The 25570-nt window shown below is 40.9% G+C and overlaps 2 protein-coding genes across 2 annotated transcripts; both read right to left on the reverse strand.

Annotated features, from left to right (window-relative positions):
* Positions 1-1979: 1979 nt before the first annotated feature.
* Positions 1980-7705, reverse strand: ndufs7 (NADH:ubiquinone oxidoreductase core subunit S7). The gene is made up of 8 exons (XM_084548300.1): positions 7662-7705; positions 6724-6760; positions 6234-6305; positions 6034-6154; positions 4825-5004; positions 4441-4487; positions 3737-3825; positions 1980-2418 (listed from the first exon to the last, which is right to left on the reverse strand). Exons 1-8 carry the CDS (start codon positions 7675-7677, stop codon positions 2321-2323), a joined length of 660 nt encoding a protein of 219 aa, XP_084404426.1. The 5' UTR covers positions 7678-7705; the 3' UTR covers positions 1980-2320.
* A 2011-nt stretch (positions 7706-9716) lies between these two features.
* On the reverse strand, positions 9717-23915 carry LOC311491213 (transmembrane protein 79-like). The gene is made up of 5 exons (XM_084549072.1): positions 23714-23915; positions 16887-17171; positions 14905-15471; positions 14114-14327; positions 9717-10513 (listed from the first exon to the last, which is right to left on the reverse strand). The coding sequence occupies exons 2-5, from the start codon at positions 17158-17160 to the stop codon at positions 10258-10260; spliced, it is 1311 nt and encodes a 436-aa protein (XP_084405198.1). The 5' UTR covers positions 17161-17171; positions 23714-23915; the 3' UTR covers positions 9717-10257.
* Between the last annotated feature and the right edge of the window lie 1655 nt (positions 23916-25570).

Consider the following 25570-nt stretch of genomic DNA (forward strand, 5'->3'; position numbering starts at 1 on the left):
TCAGGACTCTTAATTTAGGACGTCTCTTAGAAAGAAATATGAGGAGGCAGAAAACCGAGGGTATTAAGAGATGTGGCCATTAAGACTGGAACAATTAGGAATGCATCATTCAAAGCAGAGTCCAAGCATCCTCTGGTTTCAGCTTCTGAAATAAGAGGATTTACTCACTGAATATATTGAAGGTTTTATTCTGTTGGTCAGAGTAAAACAGATGTGGCTACATTTTTATAGCTCAAATAATCAATTTATTACCTCATAATGAAAAGGCGGAGAAGCCACCATCTTTTATCGATTAATCCTGCAGCTCTTCTACTTAATATACTGACCTGAAGATATGGGGCTAATAATTGATGCACATTACATCTGAGGTATGGTATATGCTTTCTGACGATTTGCCGACACAGATTCTCTTGCAATAACTAGGGGTGATTCCCTCCTTCACTGCAGGTATTTCATTTATCTGCAGCTGCTTAAAATCACTCGTGTTTAAGCTGCTGTGTATTTCCAACCAAGACAGAACAGGTAATCATTTCACTGAGTGTGTGTCTGATGACTGGAAGGGGCACATTTTATCAACATTTATTTGGACATTTATCATTTTAGAAATGTGACTTCCCTGGGCTGCCAGTTCCTATAAAATGAGTCTTTCCTTTCTAAAAATGTCAGTTCTAAAGAGTGAGTTTATTAGTATTATCAATATTTAGTTAGTGCCTTTAGAAAGGGTAGATTTACTGCTAACTGCTCAAAGTGGCACTAACGCACTGACTGGCCACTGAAAACAGGTGAACGATGTAAAAGACATTGGAAGATAATGAATGAGTTGGTCTGCTTTCTGTTCTTCAGAGAAATGTTGGAGAGTTTGATTAATTCTGCGCCTGTTGGAAGACGCTGTGGTTTCAACTAGAGTACACGGTTGGTTCCTGCTGCCTCTTAATGTGTAAACCTACAGCAGTATGTTGGTGTAGTTTGTAGATGAATTTTTAAAAACATTACACATAAAATATCCTTTAACCGATCTATGGTAATTGTTAACGTGACTTTTTTCACAACCTTTCTGCAGCCATCACAGTGTGTCTGAGAAGGTCCTCGGTCATCCAGGTCATGGTTTATCCAAAAACTAAGACTTGATGGACAACTGGACTTGTGGAGTTTCTTGACGATGTTTCATCAAAGTAGCTTCTTCCGTTCTAAATGACTGGTGCGGGGTTGGGGTTTAAATAGGAACATCTCGTTGGAGGAGACTGTTTGTCCCTGTCCTCTTTCTCCAATGAGTGGTGCTCTAACGACCCAATGTCAGTCAGAGGCTCCAGTCTCAAGGCGTGAATGGAGGTCAAACGTCTGTGGGACAGATGTCTGTATCGTAGATTGATGGCAGATTATATCCCAGTCCATCTCCCCTGTTCAGAGTTCAATTTGACGTAGATGGCTTCCTTTACTCCTCTGTCAAACCATCTGTCTTTTCTGGCCAAAAGTCGTCTTCAAATGGAGTGTCCTTTGTCCTCCAGGTGTAGGTGGACAACTGAATCGTTTCCTGTGTTGAGCCATGTGTGGATGCAGACAGTCATCCGGAGCAATTTAAAACAGGAGGAATAAAACGTCTCACTCTTCAGCTGCAGATGACTGATCCTGTGATTCAGCTGATTCACACTCCAGATGCGTAAAATAAACTCTGCATACATAATTATTGTAGCCGATCTACAGACTCTGAATATTCAAACACGTCGCAGATGATTTCGTACAGACCAGTTTCCACCTTGAACGCGTCACCTTCCCAGGTTTGCACAGTGTTTAAACGCGCCTCAAACCGAAACACACAGCACTCAATAAAAACTCATTTTCCTTTAAAGCTCTGCTGAGAGTCCACTAAGAGCGGTGAAGGTCAGAGCCGGTGATCACAGGAGCCACCTGGTGGTTAAGACTCGACTCCGACGTCACAGCAACAAAAACGACACAACACATGTCACAGTGACAGATTTTCATGTAAGCCCAGTTTATTGAAAGTAACATTTAAGATACTGAATGTTCATGACAGAGTTATTTTAAATAAAGAGAAGCATATTGCATATGGCTACTGGAATATAGATTGGTTTAATGTACGTGTTCTTCTCTGTTCTAAAGAAATCCTGAACCAAACGGCTGCTGCAGCATTTGGTTGAAAATAAGCAGCTATGTGTAAATCACATTAGTTACTTTACTGAAGTTGGTTCCTGCAGCTCTACATGGAGGAGAGGGGGGAGGAGGAGGAGGAGGAGGAGGAGCGGTGCTCCAGATGGATCCAGAAATCAAACACACCAGATACACACAAATACATATTACACATTCACTTTCGGTACCAGATGCTTATCTTCTTCTCACGCTTGATTTTCCTCTGCAGCTGTAAAGTCCCGTAGAGGAGAGCCTCTGCAGTGGGAGGACAACCTGAGGACAAAGACAGATCAATTGTTAAGTATCCTATTAACAAAAATATGCCTCCACACATTCCCTAAAGGTGCAAAATAGAGTCTTGTGTGTTCTTATAATGTTGAACTGTGTGTAATACAGTAATATGGCTGCCATATTTGTAGTCATACCAAGTGCAACAACATTATAAAATGATCTGCTACATCAAACAACAAACCCTACCTATGTGTATATAAGGGCTGCTAAAGTTACCTTGAATTTCTTTCTTTACAAGGTAGACACAGGATTTTTTTATTTGTGCATCCAGCACCTTTGAGGTTATTCTGCAGAATGATCAGGATGTTGTTTGTAATGGATTGGGTTTGTTGCAATAGTAATAACACACATTGTATAAAGGAAGCATATTCGTCCACTCCAATGTTAATAAGTGCGAAAAATAACCTTTTAAAGTGCGTTAAAAATTAAACTTAAGCATTAAAAAAAAAATGTGATGCGATGTATAACTATGCAATTAAATATTCTGATGTATAAATAGTCCTAGTTTATATACATTATCTGCACGTATTAGTAGTGAATTACAGGTACTACTTCTGATAACTCAAGCACTTCTACTACTGACACTGTTAGTACAGGTATCTATAACTACTGTGTTTCTTAATACTTCAAGATGCCAACATAATTATTACTGTAATTTAGCTGTTAACTGGAACTAGTCTGGACGTGCAGTCCAGACTAGTTCCAGCTAAATTATAGTTCCAGTTAACGGCTAAATTACAGTAATAATTATGTTATTATTATTGCAACAAACCACAGACATACCAACGTATGCGGTTCTCGAGTATCTCTTTCCAAAACAATCTACAGCTCTTTAAATCTCGACTGTTCTATGACTCACAAAGGCTGACTATAATTGTGGTTTAGAGCTGTCAGGGTTGAGTCATCTGTTCAGCTAAGCTGTTTAGCTCTTGACTGATTTAAGTTTGCTACGAATTCTGGGTCACTTTCATATTTTCAAACTAAAACGACAGATTGAATTCAGCAACTCTCAAAACTTCTGCCTCTTTGAAGAATCTGTTATGAGGACTTTATTGGGAAAATAAAACAAAACAAAATGTATGAATAAAAACATTTGGAGAAGTTGTTGATGGACACATGAAAAAGTAATTCAACTATTTATCTAGATAACTTGTTAAGCCTAAATAGGTCAGTCTCAAATCTCCAGAAACTTTTTTGCACAGTCTAAAAATTTTGGTGAAACCAGTACAAAGATGTCGAACGGAGCTGAAATGTTGTTCATATATTACCCTTTACATACGGGGAGTTCAGTAAAGCCTACCTGGAACATAAATGTCCACGGGCACGATTCGATCGCAGCCTCTGACGACAGAGTAGGAGTAGTGGTAGTAGCCTCCTCCGTTAGCACAGCTGGAAGAGGAAAAGTATGAGGATGCTTGAGGTTATCGGCAAACTAAATGTTTAAGGCCCAACCCTATACCTGTACATGAGGAATTAGACAGTGCCAAAAAAACAAAAAACAACACACATCTAAATAATACACAGACTTTTATTTATGTAAGAAATAACTTATTTCTCATTAACAGAGTTAGGTTAAAAGATCATCATGATGACCGTCAGATGTCGAGATGATTATAAATATTAATATCACGACGACTGAAGCATGTTTTAAATGATTATATGAATAAAATAAAAAAAGCAAAACAAGCCCCATCTTTTCTTCACTTTCTGGTGTGTTGCCCATCTCACACAAGTAGTGTCCCTGTTTTCATTAGCTGTGTTTGCACCTGAAAATTACTCGACTGCAATCGTTGTACATGACTGTGCACATAACATTAACACATTAACTGATGTGAATTCCTGAGCAGGTTGATGACAGGCCAAAATAAAACTTGTCGGTTCTGTCAACAGGAGAGGAACCACCACTTCTGTAGCCTCCGTATACTGATTAGGTATCTGGTCTCTATTTAATTACAGGACTGAGATGAGGGCCAGGAGAACAAATCTCTCCAGGAATTAACTTACCTTCCCATGGAAATGACGTATCTGGGTTCAGGCATCTGGTCATAAACCTGTTGGATGGAAGGAGCCTTCAGTCACGGTTATGTAATGTCTGACTAACAACTAATCTGTAGATTCAGCTGGAGGAAAGCTTCATGCCAGTCTACCAATCCACCGACAGGCTGGTCATAATCCAGGCAGTATTTACACAGCTATACTGTTCTCAGCGCTCACATCCTGCAGACAACACTGACAGTGTCTACAAGCTGTGAACAGAAACACATTTTTCCTTCATTTGAAGACCTGAGTCAAACTTAGGAGAACAGTAACCGAGTTGAAGCATCTTATATGCTATCACAGCAGCAGCAGCTATCTTTACAGGTACATCCATAATGTCCCTCTTCTCACCTTCCGCAGGGCTGGAGCCATCTTATTGGTCAGCGTTCCTGCCACAATCATGACGTCAGACTGTCGGGGACTAGCCCTGAACACGACGCCAAAGCGATCCATGTCGTAACGTGGAGCAGCCATGTGCATCATCTCCACAGCACAGCACGCCAGGCCGAAGGTCATAGGCCACAGAGAGCTCTGGGGAGGAAGACCGGCAGAGATGAGCCAACAAAAAACTGATCACCAAAAACACAGAGACAAGGAGATGATGGTGTCTAAACGAACTCTTATTAATGCATCGACAGCGTGTTCAAATAGTGACAGACCAGCAGCGAGTATGAAATCTGAGACAGAAGTCATTGTTAAGGCATGCCAGTCAGTGTTTGCCAGAGTCCACTGAAGAACCCGTGTCTTGCCATGTTGTCGTGATCTTTGAGACATTCATTGTTTCCATGTGTACTGAACTGCGTATGAGACTAATGACCCAACACCTCTGGTGTTTTTTGCATCTCAACGTTGCAAGAAATTATAACAAACATTGCTGTCAAACGTGTATTATAACAATCAGACACAGTAGATAAGAAAGACAAGAAAAAACAGCTGCACACCAATACTCTGACTGTGCTCACTACAAGTATCTTCTTCTTCGAGAGCTGAAATTAAACTCGCAAAACACACAGATCCATTTTAGATCAACGACACAGGTTACAGTGGAATCACATGTAGACAAAGGATTTCTATTTTCAGCTTCAATGTGACATCAAAACGGTCTTGGACAGATGTAATGAAAATGAGAAAACACTGCAGACATTCATGATACCAATAAGCGGTTTAGACTTTTGCGTCAAATTGATGCAGAAGCTACCGCGACCATACGCAGACCCTAGCACCATAGCCTAACGTGCACCTCACCTCACCTAAATGTAACTATGTACCATGACGACGCAGACCGCAAGAGTTGTGATTGGTCCGCTTGGTAGTAGCAGATTTCCACTTGAGATGCTTCTCCATCTCTGCAATTTTTGAATTGATTGTTTTGGATGATGCGTTTGGATGTGAAGCAGGAAGTAAAAACAAAAATTAACCCAACTGACAAAAAAGACACAGCGGCGACTAGCGCTTGGGTAGCGTTGTTACAGAGCGTTGTTATGTCCCGCAGTACTCTAAAAGAGCCTTAATCCAGACAAACTGGATGTTAACGCAGCCAACAGCTTCTCATCTGCTCACCCTGCGTGCCCAATTAACCAGGTCATCCAGCTTGGCAACAACATACTCCCCCTTGCTGCTGGCGACGGATGCTGGTTTGGCTGCTGCCACTGCCGTGCTCTTCTCTCTGACTGGCACCACACTGCAACAGAAGGAGAGATGGGAGCTTTATCATGTGCAACCAGTTTATACTTTATTTTTAACAACAGATTCATTCTCACCTTGTGCTGGTAGAGTCACTTTTAGCACTGCTGTGCAGACTCTTCAGCTGAATAGCAAAAATTGAAATGGGTCTGTTGGGCAGAGAGAGACAAACCAACAATAAGGACAAAATCAAAGAAATCGATATTTGAAGGTACCAAAAGCAGAAAATATTGAACAATCATTATGTAAAAATGAATATTTATTAATATTGTGTGCGGACAGATGAGCAGAGGAGGATGCTGGTTCTGTCTGAGAACCTTAAACCTGATGTGATTTTAGCTACATTCTTAATACAGCATAGCAATATAAATAAACTCTCAAAGAAATTTGTACAAAATAAAAAAGGCAATCTTTTAAGATTGCTGAATGAAACATATATTAATATGGGCATGAAATGAAACTTCTGTGAAGTGAATGATATTGTAGCAGCTGTAAAATCATCAGGAGGACGAGGCCGGATTAAAATGAGTTTCAAAATAAGTAACCGGATTAGTCGGTTGTTCTTACCTTGTTGAAAAAGAGCCAAACAAGGCCAGGCGAGGAGCTGCAAAATAAGAGCATCACAAACTTAAGAAACCTACATTAATAGACATACAGTATACTATAACAGACCCAGATCTATTCATATTGACCGCTGCTTTATTGATGATGCTGACAGTGATCAGTGATTTTGATCAAACTGTGCAAAATGGCGTAAAGAAAACCCCCCAAAAAATCTGTGCTCATTTACCAGTAAACTTTACTGCAAACACTGTGTGTGTAAGATAAATATTCCCTTCTTTTGAAAACGCAGAAAAACTGAAAGTGGTATCCTAAACATCCAAATATCACCTCTCAGATTAGGCTATACTTTAATTTTAGACTGCGACAGATTTTTCTACATATAATTAACTGTATGTATTACTGCTTGTTAGGTGTCTAATGAATGCCGAACTGTAGAGTAGCCCTTGGTGATTTCTAAAACGTATTTAACTTGTACTTTTCGCGGGACTGTCGTGTAAATGAGACAGGAACCTTAAACTTAAACAGTTTTCAACTGGAGTTTGGTTTAGTAATCAGTGTACAGCTGATGGCATGTAACGGCCGCATTGTAAGTCCACCTACAATGCAATTTAAAACTGACCACAACAATAGACTTACACTTTGGTGTAAAGATAAATATTGCCGTTGCGTATGATTGCTAAAGTTGCTGAGAGCTCCTAATATTACAGCTGGGACTTATGTATGCAGCGCTGTTAACTAACAGTTAGCCGCTAAGCTAACGCAGACAGAGCAAGGTCAGGGTGCGCATTCACTAAAAGTTACAAAACCGATTCCCGATACAGTCAACCCGTTGAGTAACGCACTTTACTCTGCTTATTTCTAGATAGTAGCCGTGCCATACACCTGAAAACACAGTCATGTTTGTTTAAAAAGCATGTCATTATAGTCAAAACATCACTTACCAGCCAACGCCGCCATCTTTGGGATTGTGATTATGTGAAACTGCATCCGGCGCACGCACAAGCTCGAGCTGTTGAGGGCGCTGCTGTAACGTGAAAGTTTACGTAAACTGAAAATATCAAAATATTAATTTAAAATTAAACTGATAATTATATAATTGTTTTAATATATACATATTTGTTATTATTTAATTGGAGATTGTTAATAAAAAATGGAATATAATAGTTTACATATAGACAGGACCCTCCCTCTATTAGAAGAGATGAGGACCGAAAGTGAGTTCAAATATCCCCACAGAGTGCCATCATTTTCCCCTACGAAAAATCTAAACAATAACCAAAAAGTAAAGTCTTGTTCGTTTATATATATATATATATATATATAATACATTCAACCATTTAAATACACTTTTCTTGAAGTCTGATTTGCTGAAGCATGAAAACAGAGTCAAGAGGCAGTGCAGAAGTATCAACTTAGACCATGTGAATTACAATATGTTGTTTGTTTGTATTTGTGTTTGTGTACTTAATTTGGTTTAATTTATAACCCCTTTTAACCTGCAAAAGCCAGTCTAAATGAACTGAATTCATGTGTTTTGTGTGAAGATTTTTAATTTGGATTACAGGTAAATTACACTAAGCAAAAAGTTATGTTGCTGTGCAGTTGTGAGGACATTCCTCTTCTCTTGAATATGTGACTGAACCTGCAGGAATTACTCCAATTAACAGAGCTGTCTTCATCATTTCACTTCGAGGATACGACTGGTGTGACCCAGATAATTAAACCTCAGCATCAGCCTGGCTCTACTGGTTGAGCTGCTTTCAGATATGTTGTTGCCATAACAAAAAGAAATAAAAACTCAAAATAAAACTCTCACCTGAGTGTGATTTAGGAACCCTCCTTCTTAAAAACCATGTTGCAAATGTGGTTGTATTGTTTTTGTAATATGTGCTTCATCACATTTCCTCCCATGCAGGGGTGATCTTAAACCTTTTTTACTGGTTCATCTGAGCCTTGTTTTACCTCATGTGTTTTCTGCATTGTTACCTTTTTGTTCACCCTTGTGGGCAACATATAATCTGATGAGTTTTGATTCAACTTAAATCTGATTTGACAGCACCTTAAATGGTGTCATTGCAATAACATACACATAGAAATACATTTTTAAAGGCTCAGATTTGACTTTTTTCTCTTTCTTCTTGGAGAAACATAGATATAAAATTGAATTAATGCATCAACATGGAGCGGAATTAAAGAATTGTCTTGTTGGCCTTGCCTAGCATAGCCAGACTCACTTCTTATCAGAATGTGAATCTGGTGACATGACATCTGGATTTTATTATGGAAAAAAATATATCTGCTTGCAGTTGGATAGACCTCCAGACAATTTGTTGTAAACAAATTCAACTCCATGGCGCTCAGATGATGTGTATGACATCCATGTCACTGTTACTCTTTCTTCCATCCATATAAAGCAGGCTCCAACTGTTTCATTGGCCCACCCGATCTTTGCTGGAGCATAATCAGTTCCCAACAGAGCAACTCCAGGTAAACTTTCCGACACAAAAAGAATTGTGGGTAGGAAAATTGCTCTGGCTTCTAGACTCAGATCTATTCCTAATCTGATCGAGAGACTTGGTATATAATATATTTCTTGTTTCTGTGTGTGACCTGACCCACACTTTAAAGCTGATTACTTACTGATTCTAATTATATTAATACAACTATAACCATGTTATATACTGCACACCAGGTAGACAAGTGCAAAATGTTTAAAAGACTTGCGTGCAAGATGATTCATTTTTCATTCTTTTTTTAACATGACAAATACCTTTAGTCAATGAGTTGTTTTCAATTACAGTAATCTGGATACCTCATTTATCTTCTGCTGACTGAGCGGTCAAATTAAACAAAAGTGCATCTTTTCTCGCTTTTTTTTTGGCCTCGTTTTGGTTCCACAAACCGAGCGAGTTCAACAGCAGCAGTGTGGACGCCAGCCGGGGTGGAGAGCAACATGGACAGCATGTTATCACATAATGACAGTCCCAGCACTGAAAACACACACTGCCGTCTCTCCAGGAATAGCTGTGACTGCTGAATGGAAAACCAGCGATGGAAAGACGTTTTTACAAATGGCTTTTATTCTGCCTTCATCATGTACAAACCTTTTGGACAATAATAATAATAAAGTTTGAAAACCGTAGCTGCTTTGCTCATGGTTTTCTTTAGGATCAAACCAAATTCAGCTTCATATATATATATATATATATATATATATATAGTAGAGCTTTTAAGTACTGAGAGTTCAAGACATTAAATACAGGCACTGGAATAGCTTAAAAGGACAAATGTTTTATGACTACAGCATTGTTCAAAGGCGTCCTCAGCCACTAGCAGGCTGAGCTCTTGCATTTCAGATAATAAGCATGAATCCACATAAAAAAGGCTGCGCATAGGAGGAGCAAAAACACAAGTTAAGCCGTCACAGAGTTGGAGGTTATAGTGGCAGCGTGTGTAGCTGAATTGCAGACCACAGGAATGGTCTATTTTTGGAAAGATCTCCTCCTCCTCCCGGAGAAGAAAGCGCAGCTCGCCTCCTCACTGAGCGTCCAGGATGTCTGTGGGTAGGATGTCTGGTTTGCCACTCGGGCTCTGTGATGTCTCCCCTGACCAGGAAGAGGGGGTGACCTGATTATAGACGCCGTCCTGGGAGCCAAAAAGTGGCTCCTTGAGATTATGGATGTACATGAGGAAGAGATTGAGAGCCACCATGGCGAGGAGCGGGAAGACGGTCAGGCCGGAGCCGAAGCCTCGCCAGGAGCTGCACGTGTTCAGGCAGATCCAATAAACAAGCCTGTGGAGGAAGAAGAAACACCAATCAGGAAACAAGATTGAGTTCAAACGTCGGTGATAAACACTCGAAGGCTCTCTGATGGGTGATTCAGAAAGCAAAATTAGCACTTAGAGTGTCCCCGCCTCAGTAAATCAGGCTTATTTTCAGGAAATACCGTTTCACTAAATAAATCTCAAGTTAGTTTTCAGACCTAACCAGTGTTAATTTATCACATGTAGACAGGAGCTGCAATTATTGCATCTTTAAAAACTGAGCTCATACTTATTTCAATCTAAGGTTTCTCAGCTGTGATCCATTAAAAATATAAGCTTTTTAAATCTCTGCAATTAACGTGGCCATAAGTAGTGTTTTTATACGGGCGACAGATCATAATTTCTGTGAGAGAGGTCGTTCACGGGGGACTAATTTACAAAGACGGAAGCTTCACAGCATCTTCCAGCTCAAGGCAGGCATCTAGAACAGATGAAGACTTTTCATTTGTGTTTTCACCATATGACAGCTGTAATGTCAAATTTACAAAACTAGTTAACATCATAAAACTGAAAGAAGACTTGAATGAATCACAACATCCCTGGTTTGAGTCCCTCCATATAAACCATTTTTCCTTCTCCTCTGTCTTCTCTATTTAACTACATTGTTCTGCAGCAAGCTGAGCTGACAAAGGGAGTTCAGTGGAGCTGTGTTCATCTTTACTTTGAGTCACAGTCTGAGTTTTCTGCTGCTTTACGACAGGCTGCCAAAACTTCTCCCCGGCTTTGTTAATGACAGTGGCTGTGTTCGTTTTTAGCCGTGTTAGTGGCGTGGCTCTACCAATGGCAGCGTCGGTCTATGAGTTCACTGCTTGGGACCAAAATAACCACTGAAAGCTGTGAAATGATTTTCACGATGCACTGAGAAGGAACGATTTAGCAAAGATTCAATCAAATGTTTTGGCTGACAAGTAATTTTTTTTTTCCTTTTTTATTTTTATTGAGAGCCATGGACTAGTGGTTAGAAAAGTGGACTTGGGACTGAAGGGATGCGTTGTTTCCTGCTCCTTTAGCTGCATGGCTTGATTTGCGTTGGTCTGTTGGTCCACTGCTTTAGACTGAAATAAATAATGAAACTTTTGAACTGACATCCATGGTGTCCAGAGGATGAATCATTACTAATGTGATGAACACACCTTTCTTCTACCAAATTCTCCAGGTCTCGAATATATCTATATCAGATATTTTGATATAAACGTGGTCTACTGCCCAATGATGTCTACAATATATAGTAATTAGTTGAGAAGAAATTGGCTTAAAATGTGTAAATCGGTGGTGGAGAAGAGGACTCTGAACAAACTGTTATCAATCATGGATGACCCTTCTCCAGAAGGCTCAGACAACTTCGTTGTCTCAAAGAACGCTACAGGAAATCTTTCCTGCCTCAAGCCATCAGTCTGTACAACTCCTCATCTGTGTGTGACAGATGACACTCTGAACTTTTGTTTTTCTTGTACATTTGCACATGCTTTGTTTGGTTTGGTTGTAAATTCATTACATTTCATTGCAATTTAATTTAAGTTTTTAATATTCACTTTTATTATTCACTTCTTCATTTATCTTATAATATTTGTAAATATGTATTTGTAAATCTACTTTAAATGCATCTTACTTTATTTTTTATATGTTTTTGTATTACTTTAATTCTATTCCTAATATTACTTTGATGTTGAGTGCCTGTACATTGCTGCTGCAACAGTGAAATTTCCCAGTTTGGGATTAATAAAGAATCTATCTATCTATCTATCTATCTATCTATCTATCTATCTATCTATCTGTCTGTCTGTCTGTCTGTCTGTCTGTCAGTCTGTCTGTCTAACACAGAATAAGGTGATACATTTTATTATTTAGCTCCAACTTTGGGCTGACATGTGAAATATTTTAGTCAAATGTCTCAACAACTGTTGGATTGCCATCAAATCTGCAACATATATTCATGATATTCTTGGGATGAACAGTAAGAATTTTAAGGATCCTGTGTTTAGTGCTAATTAGCATGTTAGCTCACGTAAGATGGTTAACATGGGAGATGTCTGCATGTTCTGGTGGTCATTGTTTGCATGTTAGCATTCAGGTCAAGCAACATCTGTGCCCAGCGTCCAGCTGCTGGACTACCGCTGTGATATTTAACTCCTCGTCTTTAATGTTGCTTCTCTGTATCCGTGCCTTATTCCTTTACAGTGGGTCATTGTGATTTGTGTTTCAGTTCTTGAGGGGTAGTTTATTAAATTAGCCTTAACTTGGTCTGATTTCATCAACTCATTAGGTGGTTTTTATGATATTGTTAATGACAGCTGCTTTTAGCCATGTTAGCGAGGTGGGGAGAGAAGTGTCAGCCGGACATTCTGTACAGCTGCAGAGGAGAGGACGTTTACTGACTGTGGTCACAATTCATCCACTTTCTACAAACACTTCGCACAGGTTGAATCCTTACGAGTTTAGTGACCTGTTAACTATAGCTTTAGCCCCAACTTTTTTTAAATTTTAAAATATTGCAGTGACATGTCTCAACATCTTTTGCATTGCCATCAAATCTGGGCCATGAAAAACCCTGAGGATGAACCGTAGCTAATAGAGACTTTCATCGGTGAATGAATCATTCTCTCCAGCTGTATATTTTTGTTCAATAACAATTAAGGCATGTTAAGAAAAGAAGAGCAGAGCCACCATTAGCTTGGTGCCTCCATTGTGATCCTGTTTGGTTTCCGTATGTTTCCCGTTTTTATTTTGTGACCTGTGTCTCGTCACCCCTCGGCCCGAGTGTGCTTACACCGATCAGCCACAACATTAAAACCACTGACAGGACAGGTAAATAACATTGACCATCTTGTGACAATGCAATTAAACTTCTAGACCTGGATGTCTAGAAGTTTACCGTGGATGTTCCTTAGACATGTACCACCCACCTAGACCAGACCAGGCACCCCCACTCCATGGCAATGACGGTTTAGGAACAACTAAAAAAAAAACATGAAAAACAGCACAAGGTGTTCACCTGGCCTCCAAATTCACTAGATCCCAAACTGATCAAGTATCTGTGGGATGATCCACAGAGGCCCCTCCCCTCAACCCATAGGGCCCAAAGGCCCCCACTAACAACATTGTGTTACCAGACACCACAGGACACCCTCAGAAGGCCCATGTCCATTGGTCCAACTGTTTTGGAGGCACAAGGGAGACCTACACAATATTAGGAAGGTGGTCATAATGTTATTCCTGATCGGTGTATATAATCCTGCCTTTCCCTTTGTTTTTTATCAAGTCGTCCTTCGATTTTCCTCTGTGCTGAACTATTACCCCTGTGTATTACCCTTGTGGAGTTAACCCTGGTAATGTTTCCTAATGTTCCTACCATGAATCTGATAATGACTTTAGCTCCAACATGAGCTGCCAGTGAAGCTGTAATATTTAACTTTCCTTATAAAATCATGTCTGTGGTTGTGAAAATCAGTTTTGTTTTCACATACCTGTTTTTTTAATAGTGTGATCAATCTGCTTTCATGTTATTAAACTAATCTGTCTGAAGCCTCTTTAGCTCTAAGGTGGTTTTATGATTTAGTCACAGTCTCACCTTCCAAAGATGAACATGGCAACCAGTATGGGCACCAACTTCAGCTGGTCTTGAGGCAGTAAAGCAGCCATGACGACGAGGTTCAGGACGTAGAGGAGTAACTGCTCCAAGGACGCCGTGACAAACAGCTGCTGCACCGCCCGTCTTCTGGGAAATGGCTCCTGCAGACTGAAGGAACCGGTGCAGAATTGGCATGTTGCACCCATGAGCATCGCTGGGAAGGATAAAAGAGTCATAACTCAGTTAGCATCTTGAATCTGGGCCATCTTTCCACAAACAACTCTCATCTTTACGCAAGCACACTTTGTTTTTTTTGCCATTCCTTCATTTGAATAGAGCAACCGCCAGCAGCATGGCCCACATGCAAATACTCCTCGCTGTCATGAGCTTGACAAATAGGGGAGAGGAAAATGGTCTGAACTGGATTTGATTTGGATGTTTTTGCCACCTGCCCTCTCGTTCACGTCGCCCAGGTTGGGAAGTGAGTAGAACGTTCTGTAACAATTAGGCCACAGCCTGGGAGAGGAGACACGCAGCCAACCTCTTATTGTAGTTTCCATTTAAAGCTATGTGAAGGAGAGGGAAATTATGCTTCTCTCCAGAGGCCCCGGGAGACGTCTGCTGCATTGAGGTTGAAAGCGCATGAAATTAAAGGGGACAGGAGACACTGAAACATTCCTAGACGAGGCAGCCAGACAAACCAAATCCTCTCTTAATCTTTATCTTTCATTTGAGGCGCTCACATGGTTGTTGTTTTTTCAAATGTCAGCATGCAGGTGTTTGAAGCATACCGAGCAGGATGGGGATGGCTGCCACCACACAGCAGCAGAGGGTGAAGACGATGCGGCTGGTCACGTCGGGGCAGTCGGGGGGTTTAATGGGGACATAGAAATAGAGTGCATACAGGATCCCGGCCGCACACAGAAGAGAGGCCAGGACTGAGAAGAAAGCGGGAACTCGGCCGCTCTGGCAGCATTTACACTGGCAGCAGCGGCAGCAGCATCGACCCCGGTCTGAGGCCTCCCCTACGCCCGCACAAGTCTCTCCCCGGCGCTCTGGGCTCCACACGGCCAGCTCCACGCTCTCCGGAGGCGGCCCTATCAGAGGCCGACCCTCGTCCACAGTACAGTCCAGATTGGTGGATTCTGGACTCCATCTCGGCGTGTCTGTGCCGTTGGGAATGTCTCCCTGAGAGGCCGGGGTTGGAGGGCCGATGCAGTTTTCCGTGGCGGCGTCCAAATTGTGCACTGTGATGATCGGGGTGGAAAGAGTTTGATCCAGCTCCCCGTCCTCCATCTGATTTGCTCGAGGAGCTCCTGGGAGGCGGGCGCTGGGCTGCTGGTGGCAAGGAGCAGAGCCTGTTCAAATCAGAGCACATTTTAATGTAGAATCCAAAACCAGGCACTGAAAATAACCAACCACAGACTGCATTAATCATTCACTTCCTAAAGTCCAGAGTATAATGCAGAGGTCATAGTCTCAAAGAAACTATTACATGAGGCTTCCTACAAGATTAGTTTGGAGATATTATTACTATCATCTGATACAAGTACTGACTTTACAGTAAAAGCCTGATGCAGTTTAATCCCTAACAGTAAGTCTGATCCAAAAACTATAAAAGTCTCATAAGGCAAGTTCATCTAACATCCACAGTTGAAAATAGTCCCTAACAATTTATATTGTATCTTCATTAGGAAGATACTCACTAAAAATACTGTTGATTTTGGTCTTTATGTGGGATAGTTTTGACAATAACAATGATAAGATAATATAGCACCAGGTTTGTGCTGTAAGCAAATTAAACTCTTTGACTTTCATTAAATACAAGAAGGGCGGCACAGTGGCGTGGTGGGTTAGACTCCAGCCCCCCACGCCCCCCGCGACCCTTCACAAGACAAGAGGTTACAGAAAATGAATGAATGAATGAATACAAGAAATGATCAACGTTCTTTCAGACTGAGATGAGGTTGGTATGTGCAGAAAAAGGCCAAAAGAAATTAAAGCTCGGCAAAATCTACATTTAGAAAAATGTTTTGAATCAAAATCTTGAAATATCTCTGACTGTCTGTTGCTGCAGGTCATCATAATAATGTCCAATAAATACTAGAAATATTCATCCACTTCACTACAGGTGGAGTCTCCTTCCAGCAGGCCTGCAGCACTAGATGTTTGTCTCAGAGTTTTTTTGCCCCACAATGACATTTGAAAAAAACAACAAACTATCTCCTCTTACAGATAAAATCTGCTCTCTTTCATAGAACACAGCCCAACGTTTTACAATTTCTCCTCCAGAAGACATCAAGCACAATATTTTAGTAAAAAGTGAAGCTCTAAAACCATCATAAAACCTTCAGGCTTCAGACAGATTTAACTCATCTTTTCTCTTAAGGGAGATGATATAAACTGACGGTTTCTTTGGCTGACAGGGGATATAAGCTGACTTAACCTATTTATATTAAAACAAACACCTGATGCTGCTACAAAACACTTCTCAAACCCTTATAAATGATTTACAGGCATTCATGCTTTAACGGGATCAGTGCTGATATCATCCAGAGATGCTCCAGGTAACTTTACACATCTGCTCAGCCTTATAAACCATGGAGAACTATTGTAAAAGCTGGAAAGGTGACGGCTTATTAGCTGTTGCTTTAATCAGCCCCATCTCTGTCTCAGCTCCCTTCAGATCCGGTCAGGACTCAGACTTTTGCTAATTTGCCCTGGCCTCCTCTATAGCTCCAACAGGCAGTGAAAAGCAGCAGTAATAACTCACTCCTTGGCTGATCGGCAGCTGGTGGCGGTTCCAACGAGCGCTGTGAGCCCGAGACGGAGTGGGAGGACGAGCGCAGCTCCTCCACCGAGGACTCGGGGCTGTCTGACACCGGAGCCAAGGAGATCTGAGTGTCCAGGTCCAGGAAGGGGGAGAAGGAGAGCCTGGCGGGGTCGATGTCCTGGAGCTGGTTGATGATATCGCTGATGGACTCCTTCATGCTGTCGAGCTCCTTCACGTTCTGCCGGTTAGTGGCCTGAAGCCCCGAGGTGCTCATAGTCACGCAGCCTGAGAAAGAAGAGAAAAGAAAAGAAAGAAAAAGTCAGTTTGAAACATAAAACGAGGAACACAGAGAGGTGTGAGAGTGAAATCATCCTCCATCGTCCAAGAGTCAAAGAATCCAAAAGAGTCATGGAACAACTGAGGAAATAGAAACGTCTCGTTTCTTGTTCATTTTTTTTCAATTTGATTATAAAATAATAATCTTTCCCTCTTTTTTTAAAAATCTTTTTTATCCCTTAAACACTTTATAACTAGGGAAGTAAACATTTTTAAAATTTCGATTTCACTTTTTTCAGAGGAAATGTGTTTTTTTTTTTGGAGAATAAAGGAAATAAATGTTGTGACTTTATACAACAATCCTCTGACAGGATGTCAACGTTTAGCTAACACTCAGCAGCTTTGACTTGTTACCAGTGAAATAGTCTTATCCTCAGATAATTAAGACGTACTGTGTATGAAGCTACACCTAACAGTGAGTTTGTGCAGCTTCAGGTCGTGGTATATCTAAAGCAAAGCTAAACCAAGGATAGCTGGATGTGTTTGAGATTTTTTTTTTTTTTTTTTAAATGTTTCACCACTCAACCAAGAACTGGAGAAGCCACATGTGGTGAAAGATCTTCAAGAAACCTCAAATGAGTCCAGCTACCGTGCTGCAAACAGGGAGAAGTGTTTAACCAGAATTACTTTAATTAAGCTTTTTATATATTAAACAAATAAGATATAATGTATTAATTAGAGATGTTTTGTGCTGATAACTAGATAAAATATACAAATTTAGCCAATTAAAACTGTTTGTACTTGACTATAAGATAACAACATATGATGAGTTTATAAACTGCTATTAACAACACAGGACTTCCTAACTTTATGAATGATGACAACTAATCTCAGGCTTTATAGAAAGCTCATGGACTATTAAGTAGGTAATTATTCTTCTAAGGATAGTTTGGAGACCTAGAAAGGTCAAAAAATCAACAATTTAACTTTTTTTTTTTTTTTTTTTTTTTTTAACAAACCTAAAGATGTCCAAAAACCAAGCCAAAGCTGGACTCGTTTGAGGTTTCTTGAAAATGTTTCACCACTTGTGGCTTCTCCAGTTCTTGGATGAGCAGTGAAAAATCGTCAAGAAACCTCAAACGAGTCCAGTCGTCCCACTGTTTGCAGTTTGTTTGCTGTTTAAGCTCAATGACCGAAAGAAGAAAAAACCTCCAGTGTTTATAAGAAAAGCAGAGGTAACATACATGTACTCAAGTGTTAAAAGTAAAATTTTAAGGTTCTTTACTGGATTAGTCCTGTCTATTCTACTTTATGCTACTTCTCTGCTACACTTCAGAGGAAAATTATTCACCTTTTAGCCAATTAATCTATTTGTTCTTTGTTATAAGATAAAAAAAACAAAAACAACATATGATAGCTTTATAACACAGTAGTTCCTAAACTTAATGGTCCATGACAAATAACTGCAGGCTTTATGCCCTGGTCATGGATAATAAGAGGTGGTCTTTCTTCTGTGGATAGTTCAAAGGCCTAAAGAGGTCAGCGTACTGATCATTGGTGGCCAAGCAGCGAAGCTGCGTAGGACACCTATTGTGTTTGTACGTTTTCTTCCCTATTATTGGTGGCCAAGCAGCGAAGCTGCGTAGGACACCTATTGTGTTTGTACGTTTTCTTCCCTATTATTATTATTATTCCGCCATGGGAGTCTATGGCAGCCCATAGAACCGTATGGTAAAAAGTTGTGAAATTTTGCACACAGCTTAAGGACAGTCTCAACATTACTTTGACAGAGTTTCATGTAAGCACTAACCACGCTCTAGCGCCACCAACGGGTCAAAGTTTGAAGTACATTTGTGCATGTAACTTTTGAACCGTATGTCCGATTTTTGAAAACAAGGTATCCTCGGCATCCTTGGACCACGCCGGGTTCAATGCACCATATGGCGTCAATTTCCGCCATGATGGATTTTCCGCCATTTTGGATTTCATCAAAAACTTTTAAAAGTTTTCACGGGTCACAAATTTTGTCCGATCGACACCAAACTTCAAACACATCATCAACAGACCATGCTTCATTAACGCATTACTTTTTGTCTTCAGAACTTTAACCGCTCGCCCGTAACAGCCAACCGAAATTTGCGGCGAAGGCGCCGTTTTCCATTTCAGCTCGTACCTCGGCAACGCTTCGGTGCAATGAAACCAAATTTGGTACCACGCTTCCAGATACTGTCCCGAGTGCACGGCAAAAATCTGGTGTCCTGTTGCCACTAGGGGGCGCTATAATTAGCAAAACATTGTTTTTGCTCATATCTCTTGATGCGTTTTTATTTGAAATGAAATTGTGATATCCGCACATACCGTGGGTTGCCCCAGTGACAGTTCATGCCAACTTTTCGCGTTAGCCAATCGCAGTCGGCGGCAACGCCGTCAAACAGGAAGTTTTCTTATATCTCGGTGACGCTTTGACTTCCGAAGACCAAACTTGGTCACGGGCTTCGACACTCCCTCAGAAGTGCGCAATAAAAATTTGGTGTCATTCGGCCACTAGGGGGCGATGTAATTAGCAAAATTGCGTTTTTGCTTATAACTTTTGACCCGTATGCCTGATATTCAAAAACTTGGTACTGTTGGACTCCTTGGATCATGCCGAGATCAACGATACCTATGATGTTAATTTCGCCCCATTGGAATTTCCGCCATTTTGGATTTAATCAAAAACACTTAAAAGTTTTCACGGGTCACAACTTTTGTCCGATCGACACCAAACTTCACACACGTCATCTACGGACCGTGCTTCATTAATGCATTACTTTTTGTCTTCGGAACTAAAACCGTTCTCCCGTAACAGCCAATCGAAATTTGCGGCGAAGCCCCTAACAGGAAGTGAGCTCATATCTCAGCAGCCCTTGCATGTATCAAAGCCAAACTCGGTGCATGGACTCAGGACCCGATCAGGGGGACGCTCAAGAAATTTTGGCGACCTTTGACCTCTAGGGGGCGCTGCAATTAGCAACCATGCATTTTGGCCTGTAGCTGTTGATGTGTTTGGAATTAAAATGTACTAATGGTGTCTGGTAATACTGTTAGACGTCCTCAGGCCGACCCACGTCAACTTGTGATGTCATCGTAATTGATTCGGCCGCCATATTGGATTTAATCAGAAACATCAAAACATTTTCACAGGTCACAAATTTCATCTGATCTTCACCAAAATTGGAACAGGCCATCTTCGGACCATGCCTTATCAATGTATTTGCTTTCTGGAACAATTGGCAAAAGCATTCGCCAAACAGGAAGTGACCTTATATCTCAACCGATCCTGGGTTTTTTGGCTTGAAACCTGCTGTGACTGCTTAATGCTTTATGTCTGATGCGACTGCATTGAGTTACATGGCAAATCTGCACTGCTGAACTTTCTGCTTGGCCACCTCAATGCTGCTTGCAGCTTTAATTATTATTATTCCGCCATGGGAGTCTATGGCAGCCCATAGAACCGTATGGTAAAAAGTTGTGAAATTTTGCACACAGCTTAAGGACAGTCTCAACATTACTTTGACTGAGTTTCATGTAAGCACTAACCACGCTCTAGCGCCACCAACGGGTCAAAGTTTGAAGTACATTTGTGCATGTAACTTTTGAACCGTATGTCCGATTTTTGAAAACAAGGTATCCTCGGCATCCTTGGACCACGCCGAGTTCAACGCACCATATGGCGTCAATTTCCGCCATGATGGATTTTCCGCCATTTTGGATTTCATCAAAAACCTTTCAAAGTTTTCACAGGTCACAAATTTGGTCCGATCGACGCCAAACTTCAAACACGTCATCAACAGACCATGCTTCCTTAACGCATTACTTTTTGTCTTCGGAACTACAAGCGGTCGCCCGTAACAGCCAATCAAAATCGGCGGCGAAGGCGCCGTTTTCCATTTGAGCTCATATCTCGGCAACGTTTTGGTGCAATGAAACCAAATTTGGTACCACGCTTCCAGACTCTGTCCCAAGTGCACGATAAAAATCTGGTGTCATTTCTCCACTAGGGGGCGCTATGATTAGCAAAACATTGTTTTTGCTCATATCTCTTGATGCGTTTTTATTTGAAATGAAATTACGATATCCGCAGATACCGTGGGTTGCCCCAGTGACAGTTCATGCCGACTTTTCGCGTTAGCCAATCGCAGTCGGCGGCAACGCCGCCAAACAGGAAGTTTTCTTATATCTCGGCGACGCTTTGACTTCCGAAGACCAAACTCGGTCACGCGCTTCGACACTCCCCTAGAAGTGCGCAATGAAAATTTGGTGTCATTCGGCCACTAGGGGGCGATGTAATTAGCAAAATTGCGTTTTCGCTTATAACTTTTGACCCGTATGCCTGATATTCAAAAACTTGGTACTGTTGGACTCCTTGGATCATGCCGAGATCAACAATACCTATGATGTTAATTTCGCCCTGTTGGATTCTCCGCCATTTTGGATTTTATCAAAAACACTTCAAAGTTTTCACAGGTCACAAATTTTGTCCGATCGACACCAAACTTCACACACGTCATCTACGGACCGTGCTTCATTAACGCATTACTTTTTGTCTTCGGAACTAAAACCGTTTGCCCGTAACAGCCAATCGAAATTTGCGGCGAAGCTGCCAACAGGAAGTGAGCTCATATCTCAGCAACCCTTGCATGTATCCAAGCCAAACTCGGTGCATGGACTCAGGACCTGATCAGGGGGACGCTCAAGAAATGTTGGCGACCTTTGACCTCTAGGGGGCGCTGCATTTAGCAACCATGCATTTTGGCCTTTAGCTGTTGATGTGTTTGGAATTAAAATGTACTAATGGTGTCTGGTAATACTGTTAGACGTCCTCAGGCCGACCCACGTCAACTTGTGATGTCATCGTAACTGATTCGGCCGCCATATTGGATTTAATCAGAAACATCAAAACGTTTTCACAGGTCACAAATTTCATCTGATCTTCACCAAAATTGGAACAGGCCATCTTCGGACCATGCCTTATCAATGCATTGCTTTCTGGAACAACTGGCAAAAGCATTCGCCAAACAGGAAGTGACCTTATATCTCAACCGATCCTGGGTTTTTTGGCTTGAAACCTGCTGTGACTACTTAATGCTTCATGTCTGATGCGACTGCATTCAGTTACGTGGCAAATCTGCACTGCTGAACTTTCTGCTTGGCCACCTCAATGCTGCTTGCAGCTTTAATTTCACTTGTTCTTACAAACGTACAGAAGCAGAAACCTCAGGTGTTCATCAGGAAACCAGACTAACAGAGAGTCTATTCAGCAGCAGAGCAGACAAAGTGAAAGTTAACGTCTGCAAGAATTATCATCATGATGTCTGGTGAGGAAGAAAAACAAACTGACGATCACTTTAAATCAAGATGATGACTTGATAAGGGTCAGACTTACTCTGCACAAGAGTTTCTGTGCGGCTGCATTTACTCATATACGGTACTTAAGGACAATTTTAATTGAATCAATGACTCCTGATTTAGGATCACTTTTGATTAAGATGAGTTAGTAAATTGGTGCAGACAAATTTCTGTGTGGCAACATTCACTCAAGTAAATCACTCGATTATTCCTGTTTGTGCTACTTGATACTTCTTCTTCACAACAATGGTGCACTTTTAGGTCAGTTACAACTATTAATACTTGGTTATAAGATAAAAAATAGTTTATAAAATATGACTGATTATAAAATATTATGTAAATACAAATAGTTACCACAAAAAACTGATGCTTATAACGCACCTTTCCCTTTAATTCAGTAAATGATCCGAATACTTTTAATTCTTTCTGTGCTAGATTATTTTATTATTGTTAAAATCGTCTTTGAATTTAAAATAAACACCAGCCACGCTGCTAGTGTCGGGCTGTCCTTATCGAGCTGCGTGAGACGCTTCATTAACATCTGAGAATTTAATCGGAAACATTTTCCTTTTGGACTTTTTTTTTTTTTTTTTTTTAATTATTTCTTTTTTTGGCGCACATCCAACTGTGGCGCACAGGCGGCACGCAAATCTCTGCGGCGTCGATCTTCCTCCAAACAAATGAGGACTTTACCATGTATAGAGCGCAATTATAAGGAGGTTTAGGTTTGAAGTGGGGAGGGGGGTGGGGGGGCGGCGTGCTGAAAAAAAGTCTCGTTGCTTATCGGAGCTGGCATGGATGTGGAAAGGCGCGTAGGGGGCCACTCTGAAAAATAACTTTCCCCCCCGCTGCTGAGCAACTCTCTCAAACGAGAAGTGTACACAATTCCTCATCCACAGAGCAAGTAACGCCTGCTGGTGTCTAGTTCGGTGCAGAGGCTGCAGGAAATTCCACATTTATTGATAAATACATCAAACGAAGCCAAAGCGCGCTCGAGTCCGCATGAAGCTGCGCGTAAAAGGACACACGAGTCATTCAGAAATCTAGTGTTTAGTGTCCACTCAACGGCAGTTAAAAGTGTTAACAGTTATTCTCAGCTGTAACTTTGTCTCCCTGGTCATTCTGCTGAATTAAAAAAACATTACATGTATAAATGAACTTACTTTAGTCGGAGGTTGCAGAGTATTTTGGTGCGTTTACTCTTGTCGCAGCTTTAAAAAAAATATCCCTCCGTCCTTCTACTGCCTTTCTTCCCTCCCCCTCCGTTTGCTTTTTGTCTTTCAGGATCCTGAACTTCTGAATCAAATTTCAGGACGGACAAAATACTAGGCTTTTCCTCCGCCCACACCGGTTTTTTTCCCCCCTTCCTGGGTACCATGTCAAACACCATATGGAGCAAATAAAACCAGAGGAGCAGCAGCAGCAGCAGGAGCAGCAGCAGGAGGAGGAGGAGGAGGAAGAGGCAGCACTTAGCTTTCAGTTTACCTCCAAATTCAACATTAACAATCACATCCATCACAAACACAAGTTTATCTAAACAGGGCAGTAAACATTTACACTGAGACTAAACGGCGCTCCTAATATTCATACACAGGATCAGACTGTTTCCTGCTGATCTGATCTTCTGTTACTGAAATATCAACCACTGGGTTTTTATCTGCAGGACAAATACATTAAATGTGTTTTTGGATTTATTTATTTACAGTTAATTAGAGGTCATTATAAACATGTGTTGTATATTTCATGATGAATCTGAGATATGTTTTGTTTATGGGATTAAATCAAGTATTAGTCCACCTGCACCACTCAGCCATGGCTGAGTGGTGCAGGTTGGATTCCCCTGTCCAACCATGGCATGCAGTGCCCTTGAGCAAGGCATCTAACCTCTAAAACTGTCCCCCAGGAGCAGTGCACGGCTGCTCACTACTACAAGTGTGTACAAACGGACGGGTAAAAGGTAGAGAACTAATGCCCTTGCATGTGTATCTATACTCCATGGTTGCCAAAATATTAGGTACACTAATGAAAATAAACACATTCTAATATAACAGTCCTGCACTAAATCTTAGCTTCATGAATGTTCAGTTTATGTTGAAATAGTATCAGCAAGGTGGTGAATCACCATTGTGGAGTTTGTGGCGCCGTTAACCTGGATTGAATTAAACCCAAAAGTGTTTTTGTTATTTAGCCTAGCCCACTGAGTAAAGTGGGGCTGTCAAAATAATAGAAACACGCGTCAGTACAACACAGTGCAGTTCAACAGTCCTACAAACCAACGCCTCCAAATTGAAAACACAGTCGAATCAGCAATCTCAGTTATTTCAAACAAACGAATACCATAACCCTCTGTGAAGCTCAGATGTAGTGCAGGGCTGTTATATTAGAACGCATTTGTTTTCACTTGTGTACTTAATGAACTAGCAAGTGCCTGTACACTCGGCCAATAAAGCTGATTTACAGTTATATCAGTCCAAATATCCAGAACTGTTTGTCTTTTAAAATTTTTATTATTAAACATGAAGAACTTGCTCTTTGGCAGCTTTTTGTCAAATGATTGTTCATTAATCTATTTAAATGCACTGAGTGAACTAATAAAACTAATTTAAACTAATTTAAGGGGTCAAAACTTAGAGCAGGTACAAAAAGGGTCAGACATTAGCTAGAATTCTGCACCTTAAAGCTGATGGTTTTTGTAGTATATAAAAATATCCTTCTTAATGTATGTATTCTTTTGTTGACTGAGCTGCTTCTCAGCCATGAATACAAATAAAAGTATTAGAAAGTGTTGTGTCAAAGGGAGACCTCCCAACACTACCACCGACAGCTGTAATTAACTTAATTTTTTCCTGTCTGAATCCTTTTATTGACGGTGCTGCCCTGGTTTGACACATAACCAAAGTATTTTTTTGAAAAGGAGAAAGTTCAAGCACTTCAGAAAGTATGTGTATAATTTGTTCTCTTTAACAGAGAGTTTCTTTCTGCTGCGTCACTGATGGTATTAGCAGCTGTCCACTTTAAAC

Source organism: Chelon labrosus, assembly GCF_963514085.1.
Source record: "Chelon labrosus genome assembly, chromosome: 7".
Classification (NCBI taxonomy): Eukaryota; Metazoa; Chordata; class Actinopteri; order Mugiliformes; family Mugilidae; genus Chelon; species Chelon labrosus.